This window comes from Gobio gobio, assembly GCF_949357685.1.
Source record: "Gobio gobio genome assembly, chromosome: 7".
Lineage (NCBI taxonomy): Eukaryota > Metazoa > Chordata > Actinopteri > Cypriniformes > Gobionidae > Gobio > Gobio gobio.
Genome location: NC_137103.1, coordinates 27,431,837 through 27,441,864, shown reverse-complemented (window position 1 = coordinate 27,441,864; position 10,028 = coordinate 27,431,837). Strand labels below are relative to the sequence as shown.

General features: G+C 41.3%; 1 protein-coding gene across 1 annotated transcript in view; it reads right to left on the bottom strand.

Annotated features, from left to right (window-relative positions):
• Window positions 1-1,673: 1,673 nt before the first annotated feature.
• znf804a (zinc finger protein 804A) overlaps window positions 1,674-10,028 on the bottom strand; it is a gene marked incomplete at both ends in the record, with an annotated part of 64,398 nt that continues 56,043 nt past the window's right edge. Inside the window, 3 exons of the mRNA XM_079821114.1 lie at window positions 1,674-4,686; window positions 5,128-5,258; window positions 8,142-8,285. Of these exons, the coding sequence (XP_079677240.1) occupies window positions 1,674-4,686; window positions 5,128-5,258; window positions 8,142-8,285 (3,288 nt within the window). The remainder of the gene's footprint in view (window positions 4,687-5,127; window positions 5,259-8,141; window positions 8,286-10,028) is intronic.

The window sequence follows — 10,028 nt, the reverse complement described above, 5'->3', positions numbered from 1 at the left end:
ATTATCAAGAATTAAGCACAGTCTACTTTCCATATGGCTATTTGCAAAATCCATAAAACTAAGTCATTAATTCCAGTTCAACACATCTCCTTTGAAAATGAAAGGATTGTGAGAATTCAAAGATGGAGAATTTTAACTGTTCTTCTCTAGCTAACTTGACTTGCTTTTGGATTCAAGTATCTTAGAAGTTAGTATTTTAAATAAGTAAATGAATCCTTCTCTTGAGTTTAGTCTCTTCTTTCATCTGATGCAAGCAGGAGAAATGTAATGCTTTGCTAACAAAACCAAACTTCTGTTTTGGAGTTACCCTGAAGCAGGATTTCAATAAATTTCTGTTAAATATTTGTTAGAATTAATCATATTACCAGCATTTTATCACTAAGGCTTGTAATGTTTTTTTTTCTACATGTAATATGTAAATCAAACCAAAAATATAAATTAATTGGGAAGGGGAATTGCCTTAGTCGTATATGCTTATTTTGAATAACTATTAATGTTAACATTAACTTCACATGGCAGGCTATTTGACTGTTTTTGGATATGTAAAAAAAAAAAAATTCCAATAACTGCTACAGGGCAGGGAACTTCATGTTCTACAGATAGATCTATCCTATGTCCTCCTAATCCAAGCAGGTTACAATATGAGGGATACAGGAAACACCCATGTATGGATTTGCACTTGGTAATTTTTGTGCTTCTTTTCCAAAAAAATTTAGGCAACAGCATATTAAACCACACATAACACATTCTGTAGCCTGAACTTAACCATAATTCTGTGTTTGTTGAGGTTGTTCACTGCACTGAGGTTGATTAGCAAAATAAGAAATATAATTGGCCCATATCCGTTCAGCTTTCGACAGTCACATTCAGTTTCCCCACTACATGCTATGGGCTTTTTGATTTGCATAAAAACTACTCATAAAAATGAGCATTATGTATGTGTTAAACACGATGCTGTCGTAGCACATGGTGCATAGCGCTATTTTTGCTGCATTCCGCTAGCCTTCGACAGGCACAGCAGCATTATATTTAAAGTAGTAATTACTATTGTACACTAGTGCCAGTGAGATTCATTTTAAATGCTGTGTTACATAAATTCTCTGCAGGTTTACTATGGAGCTCTGTAAACTGCACATAATAACACTTAGACCCTTTAAGACTTCTTGTATTCATATCACTACAGATAATCAACCATCATATATTCTATTGTTATTGTATATATTATTATAATTATAAGAGTATTATTATCTCTAAGTTATATAGACTAAAGCGTACATATATGAATTTATAATATTTTATCATTTATTTCTACAAAGATGTGCACCTAAACTGTGTATCGAATGATCATGCTGCTCTTGATCCAATGAAACGATGGTCTTTGAGGAGATTAAAATCTGTTAAAATCTTCTTAACAACAAATCCTAATAAAGCAGGTATCGGACTTAATCAGGTAGGGGAGTTATATATTTCCTAATAAAAGTATTATGCAGTTCTTTTCTGCAAGAATCTCTACTGACAACATGGCACAGAAACAGCATCCTTTCCAAACTGCAAAGAAAACTATTTTGTATGTTACCCAAGGAAAACTTCTAAACTAAGGGAGCAGTGCTGCAGATGTTTCTCTCACTACTGCAGTACAAAACACATTTTGTTACACAGAAATAGCTGTAGAGCTAGAAGAGAGGCTGAAGGGGAATGACAGCGTGATGAGGGGGCAACATGGGCGGAAACATGGCAGGTCGTGGCAGGGCATGAAACGTCACAGTCATTGGGTGAATACTAGGGGGCGCCACTACCGATACCTGCGACGGGGTCACAAAGGTAGGTGCAGAGGGCCGACAGATCTCCGGCCCAAGGGGGAGTCGAGAAACAGGCACTACCTGGGGGTATATAGGGGGTTGTGGGGGCAGGAAAGCAGTGTGGTGCTGTAGTATGGTGTGGCGTATTGTGATGGAGCCAGAAGGCAAGGAGGATGGCAGGTGAACAGGATGGAGGACAGCAGATGACATGGGCATATGTGGCCTGGTTAGGACAGATTTGAGCTTGGTGGGGAACACCTGCTGGTGTAGCACCTGTCCGTGGCTCTGGATCTGCAGGAGGCAGTGTCTCTCCATGCTTTCTGAGGGGGACTGAAAAGATGTAGATGGTTGAAACAGGCTGCTGGTGGTGTGGAAGCACTCCCTGCTCAACTTCTCCTCAGCCTGAATGCCTTGGTGAAATCTCTGCGGCGGTGTTTGAATGCTGTGCTGACATGATTTGTCGTGAGTGGCTTTTTCAGTCCTCTGCAGGGCTAACTCTCTCACATCGAGCAGGCAGGCCTGAGCAGCCGCTGAATACTTGTTACAGTTCTTTAAGGGGGTTTGTGCTGCTTTAGACTCGCTACTGAGGATGTTACTATTCTCCTTTGTTGGCTCTTTCGAGAACTTTGAATCTGTCTCCAGTAGAGTTAGACTGCCCTTGGTGCATGAAGAATTGATCTGAGAGGAGGAGCTCCGTTGCCAGTCACTGCTCTCCACCACAGTATGACCCAGGGCACTGCTAATGGAAGTAAATGTCTGTGGATCAACCGCACTGCTCTCTACATCATCAATACTGCATGAGATTTGGGCTGACCCATTCGAGCTGTCACACACGCCTTTTAAAACAAGGCATTTCATGCTTGACTCCTCCACAGCCTTGTCCTGTTCTTCTAGAACACTGTTTTTCACAACGGGACATTCATTTGCAAGGCATGGGGTTTGATCTTGGACATGTGACCGCCTCTTTCTATTCCTCCTAATTCCATACTCGCAACCGGTAAGTTCTGTGCACCCATCAGAAATCCCTGCTGGCGTCTGACAGGGGTCGTAAGACTCATCTCCATCACTTAGAGAATCCGTTCGCCGTCTTTTCGAACTTTGTCCTTCACATGGACCATCTCTGTTAGTCTCTGGGGATGAAGGTGTCTCCTCTCGGCACCCTTCGGCTGCACTGGATCTCTGAGAGTGAGATGCATCCTGGCTGCGAGAACACTGTCCTGTGGTCGTTAGCTCCCCTGCAGTTGGATTGTCAGGCTTTTCCCTGCTGTTCCTAAGCACCTTTTCACCATCAGCACAGAACTCATCAGAGAGAATGATGCAGCCCGCTGAGCCGTTTACCTCGGCTGCTGCCTCCTGCCTCCTGCCTCCCACCCCTTCCTCAACTACGGGGGCTGTGCTGCTGTCCTCAGTCTGATTTTGAGCTGATTGCTTTGACTTCTCTAATGGATGCACTTGCTGTGAAGTGGTGCCTCTAAATTGGCTATCAAGTCCTTCCACACACTCAGGTCGTCTGTGGAATTTCTTAGATTTCACCATATAGCTCTCTGTCTCCCTGTATCGTTCTCTTCTCCTCTTCCGCCTCCTTCTCTTCCTTTTGCTGTGGCTCCTGTAATGACGTCGATCCCTTGTCCGCAATTTCTTTTCCGCCCTCTTACTAGCGTGAATCCAATCTTTGGAATGTCTACACCTGTCATGTGTTTTCAGCCTGACACAACTCTCTGTATCACTTGAATACTGATAACACTTTCTGACCTTGCCTTCAGGTCCTTGGCTGGGACTGCTTCTGGGGCTGGCTGTGGATTCCTCAATGTGCTTCTCAGAGTGGCAGGATTTTAAACCTGAGCAGACAGATAATTCCTCATCAGTTTTGGGCTCAGTCATCTCCTGAGTGTCAGCAGACCTTCTAATTCGTGACCTCTTGAAGTCAAAATGGAGGGGGTTGCAACTGAAAGACAGGGATGGCTCTGTCCTTGTGAAGGTCACCATCTCAGAGGGCCACTGGAAGATGGTATTACCATCTCTGCTTAGGACAGAGAAAAAAGGCTGGCTGGGTTTCGTGAAAGGGGAAAGTGTCTTTACAGTTGCATCCTCCATTTGTTCTTGTTTTTGAGCAGAATCGTTCTTAGGTGACACATCTGAGAAAGTCTTTTCCGGAGGCTCAATGATGGTTGAGTGCCCCTCCTCTGTAATGCTGTTCTCCTCTACTGTCACATCCTCAGAGGTCTCAGGTTTACTTTCAGCAATGCTCTCAACAGAGTCCTCAGAGTCAAGAACAATATCAGCACTGTTTAAACGAAAGGGGGAAGTGTTTATGAGGGAGACTGCGGGACTGGGCACATCCTCTGAGTAAACGAGCAAAGCACACAAATCTGAGGCCGTTGATGAGGGACTCTCCCTCGCCACAGGCATATCTGATGACCCCTGACTTCCGGTGCTGTCACTTTCTTGGAAGTGCTTGCCCTGCAGTGTGCCAGTGCTGTAAATTGCCTCCTCACAATTTTGTACTTTTTCATCCATGGGGGAGCCGGGGAGGTCAAGCTCGACAGGGGGTGCTCTGAGTCTTTGTCTGCAGCTCCGCTCCATCGGTCCCTCCTCCATGCTCTCACAGAAAACTGCCGCTGATGACTCAAGCTTAACAGACGCTTTCTTTGGAAAGGAAAAAGAGAATGCAATTTTGCGTCTGAAAGTTTGCTTTTTGGCCCTCCCATTGTACGGCCACTGTGACGGCTTACTAGCTAAGCCACAACTGTTGGAATGGATCTGACCCCCTGAATCTTGATCTGCACAGCTGTGGTTCTCTTCTTGGGAATCATCACAGCAGGACTCCCTGATAGAACCCTCCACTGCCACCGTAGTAGACTTAAACATAGGGCCACTTCCTGGGGCACTGCATCAGAACAGAGAGGAAGAAAATAACAGAAAAAAACATGAAATGCATGTGTCAGGTTCATTTTCAATTTTAACTAACCAAAAAAGTGGGTGATAGATTGGGCTCTACAGGGAAACATGATGATTGTGCCATGGTATCTAAAATGACTTTTTGTACTTCTTGTGCTTCAATGGAAGCAAAAACACCTGACTATTTATACAAAGGAGTGAACATGATCAATGTGACAAAATTGCTTATTTGATTAGCGACTAAAATAGTGCAGAATCTTTTCATCTTTACTTAACTTTTCAATATTATTCTCTTTATTTCCATGTTTTAAAGAATGTTTCTGAAGACAAAGAGCAAATTTTCTTGACTTTTAGACCCAATTCTATATATGTATACAATGGCACATTGTATATAAATATGGAAATGAAAATTTTACAAAACGTCCCCCACCATTGCACCTCTCTGCGTTGTTCAGCAAGCTCATGTAGGCGTCTGAGAGCTCTCTCCTGTTTCCTCTCATCCTTCCTGGATTTGGAGGCCACGTTGCGGGCAAACTCTCTCTGCTTCAGTTCCTTCAGCCTCTGAGGGGGACAAAGAATCTCTCATTCATTCACCTATCTCTGTATGTCAACTACGCCAAGCAACAAAAGCTATTTGAATAATAATCCTCTCTGAGACCATGAATCTTCTTTCCATGCTTTAACAACCTTTCATTATGAAGACTGGGTATCGCTGTGTATCACACATTGAGTGATACACAACAAAAAAGATTAAAAATCTCTTCAAGAGAGAAGGAAGGTAATTAAGGTGTTTGCACCCCAATGTTATGTTTCATCAAATCCACTTTCTGTGCAAATGAAAAGAAGCTGAGGATGAGGTTGCTAAACTCCATGAAATTGTCCTATTTATTTTAGATAAAACCCAGTGATGCTAATTTGCATTTGTTTCCTGGTTTGAAAGGCTTTGTGCTTTGAATGCAAGATTGATGGAAGCTGCCAGGAGGTTCTGGTGCTAGGTCTGTAAATACATCCCAGGCAGTGGAATATGTATCGATTAGGATTACATCTGCACATGCAGTGTACACTCCCATTAAGTTCCTTAGATAATATAAATTAACTTCCATTAATAATTCACAAGGATATGATATTTATGGGTGCTTAAAAACTACAATCCTTTTGAAAGCACTAGATGTCTCCAAGCAACAACCAGCTCTAGAACAGTTATCACATCCAATTAATCCTGAAAGCTTTCTTTCAATTATCCATTAATAGTTGATGCTTAGCTTTAAGACAGATGACAAGCTCTTATGAAAAGCATTTATATAGCAGGATGGACTATGCGTTATACTTGGGCAAGGTAGATTTTGTGTTAGTGATAGCTGAAAGTAAAAACAACGATGGTTTCTCCAGGCAGCCAAGAAGAGTCATCTGGCCCAACATTACGCATTCTACTCAGGTTGCACAGTTATACACAGTTCAGTGGCGCTGTAACCTCTCCTATTTGAGAAGGCTTCAGTGATTGCATTTACCGTGGCTGGGGCTCATAGTCAGGGGAATGCGAGGCGGTCACATCAGATATAATTTTGTCATGTTAAAGGGCCGCTCAGTGTGGAGTGGGCACATCAGGGTAACTAGTTTGATCCCATCAGGATAGGGTCTCTTAATGCACCTGCCCTCTATCTTTCAGCACCTATCTTGTCGCTCTCTGCTGGCACAGTATGGGCAAACTCAGGCCTGATCCACTGCGCTGGTTCACGTCAGCCAGCCTTGCAGAAAATAGCAAACAGGTTGGCGTGGGCTATATTTATTTGACTCTCAGGTGCATTGCTTAGAGGAGCTTTTCTTCATTGATTGTTAATGTATTTGGCGAGAGAAGCTCTGGAATGAGCCGTTAATGCATGTAGGCTGTATTTCACATGACTGGATGCGGTTACATCATTTATAGTCGGATGCAGGACTGGTGTGAGAGAGCTGTACTGCAAATATCCTGCAAAATCCTTTCATGTACAGTGGGGGCAGACATGACTGACAGGCCACTTGAGAATGAATGAAAATTTGAACACAGTAATTTTTTGACCGGACATGTATTCTTAATTAAAAGCAACATTGAGACCAGTCAAAGGCAGACAGTGAAGGCTTGGCAGTGATGATTCACACACTGACAGGAATACCAGGCTTTTCTGTTGCTCTGGGCTTCCTGTGGGGCCGTAAGTCTCCCATACTCCATTATATTCTCGGCAGACATGCTCTGCCAGGTCCAGAGGGAAATTGTGCTATTCATCCATCAACCTCATTCGTTGGGGAGCTAAATTGTAGCATGTACTTATGCAGTAGAATAGTTTGAACTGTGCAGATAGGAGGCCATGCGACAAACATCTGAATGACACAATCTAGCGAGTGTGGCATCAGAGAATGAGGGGGAGTGGCTTTTTCCTTCATAATCCATATAAAATACTTTTGCAGTGTTCAATAGCAAGGTCATGGGTGGAGGTTTTGTAGATGGTGTTCAGTCAATAGTTCAGTGAGCCCTGTTATTGACAGCACAGCAGGCCCCAGAGACTCCATGCATTTAGTTTCTGAGTGAGTCAGAGCATACAGGGGTCAGGGCCGATATCAAACAGCAGGACAAGTGGTGGAATTAAAGCTTTAACTTGCTATTAAAGGTTACACTGCTATTTTTGGATGCTGCCAGTTCTTAAATCAACACCTGAGTGTGAAACTGCACTGAAGTTATGATAAGTTTGTTTGTGTAAGAAAAATATCCATATTTAAAATTTTATAAACTAAAATAACTAAGAGTCACCAACTAAGAGGGGTTATTCTTTTGCCGTATGTCTATCCGCTGGAAGCTAGTTATTTTAGTTTATAAAGTTTTAAATAGGCCTATGGATATTTTTCTTACACAAACGCCTCACTTTGCTTCAGAAGGCCTTTATTAACCCCCCGGAGCCGTAGAGATTACTTTTATGATGGATAAATGCACTTTTAAGGACTTCAAAACAGAACTTCCCATTCACTGCCATTATAAAGCTTGGAAGAGCCAGGACAATTTTAATATAACTCTGACTGTATTCGTCTGAAAGAAGAATGTCATATACAACTGGGATGACTTGAGGGTGAGTAAATCATGGGCTAATTTTCATTTTTGGGTGAACTATCCCTTTAAAAACAGGTCATTTGTTTATGCAGCATGCTGGGAAAGAGGTTTAACATTGTCCTGAGATAAACAACTAGAACAAACAACAAAAAAGCACAAGGACTTCCAATTGTCCTGCCTGCGTTTGATCTATGGCCTCCTAGATTAAAACTCCATAAGACCACTACCACTCCACTGACTGTCGAAGGGGAAGCCATTTGTCTCGTGCTGTACACGTGTGCTACAAAATCCATTTGTTGTCATCTTCTAAAACATTCTATTATTGCTATGCATTGCAAGTCTCAAGGGGCAGACAACAGGCCCATTACCTGCTTGTGAGCGTGGTCATACGAGTTGATGTGGTTGTCAAACTCCTGATGCTTGTAATACTGTTTGTCACACAGCTGACAGTAGAAGTTGGCCTTGAGGTCCTCCAGGGCTTTGGCCAAGGTTTTCCCCTTCTCAGCATAATCCTGGAGCAAAAGTAAACATCATAATCCATCAGGATAATAGCTTTCAACTTGTTTAAAAACATTTGATTAAATCACATAATTTAGAGTGACACTCAATGTAATGTCCTTCATGAGGACCTTGACTTGAGATACAGTAGAAGTGTTTAGTGTTTTTGCCTTTCTTATGACTCAACAACATATACGTATACTAAAAAACTGATGTGGGAAACCATAATGCAGGAAATTGAAATGTCCTTTCCAGCTATTTTTCTATTGTATACATATAATTTTTCTATTAATACAGAGAGATTCTTGTCCCTCACAGATATACACAGATATATTGGTAGACAAATGTATATATACACAGTACACATGTTGCTGTCATATTGATATATGTATATTCATAATTTGAGAGGGTGAATATTTGTGGTGCTCTTCTTTGAAAATGATGCTCATAAAACAGAACTCAGCTCCCATGATGCCATCCTTATTTTCTTCCTCTTCTTTAATACTCTTTATTAAATATTGATTTACAACAAATCTTAGATGGGAATACTTTCACCAGGGGCAGATTGTATTTCAAATCTAATTTCTTTAACGCTCTGGAAGTATGGAAACTTGCAGATTTAAAAAACAAGAATATATATATATATATATATATATATATATATATATATATATATATATATATATATATATATATATATATATATATATATATATATATATATATATATATATATATATATTCTCAAAAGGTCTCTAATCCAAATGACCACAGGGAAGAGGAAAAGCACTTCCATTTTAATTGGAATCAGTTTACCATAAAACTCATCGTAGAGTCAAATGTGAGCCTGTCATTTCTGTGAAAAACAGCATGCAGAGGAGGACTAGTAAATCAGCCAAGGATGATTAAGTCAACAATCAAACTTGTCAACCAGAATGAGATGGCCAATAAATGATAAACGATTGGCTTCATCAGTCAAAGCCGACAAACGTATGTCTGGTGTTATTACTGAAATGATCGTGAGCTTTTCACAACTGCATCAAACCCATTAGACTGAGAAACAGGGAACCCCGGCCCATTCAAATGATCTGATGCCTTGTGAAAATAGCCTGTCTCTCACTCATCTTAGGTGAGAATACGTTACCGCTAAACACAAGTCTGTGATATGTAAAAATAATAACATCCCTCTGTCTCACTCCCACTGTGAGACAGCATGAAAACATTGCTGTGTAATTGTATTTAATAAGTGGCTAGCTTACAGGTAATGAAAACTGAATCGCTTGATTAGTTGGATGTGCAAGGGAAAGTGACCCTAATTTTCTTTAGTACAATAACACTGAAAGGTTAGACCAAAACGGCTCGCTCTATATCAGGAAATGGGTACTTCTTCAGGGAAAATCCTTCTGTGAGCACCTGGACTGATGCGAAGCACGCTCTTGTTTTTATAGACTTATTAGCAACCCCCTGGATCTCAAGATAACAGTGGAGTCAAGGGAGTTTTCACATGAAAAAAGTTGTCCAAGTTGGCTTTAGCAACTTTTTTTTTTTCAACTTGAAAGTGTTTGGGAGCTAAATTAAACAACAGAACTCATATGTGAAAAACAAAAAAAAACACCCCAAAAAAACAAAAAAAAAAACACCAAAAGCGAGTGATGTGGTGTGAAGCTGTGAACTCATTTACACAGCAGATAGATCTAATCTCTGCATGGGGGGAAGCAGCCACTTAACAACAACTTTGTGTCAAGCTGAGAAATCCC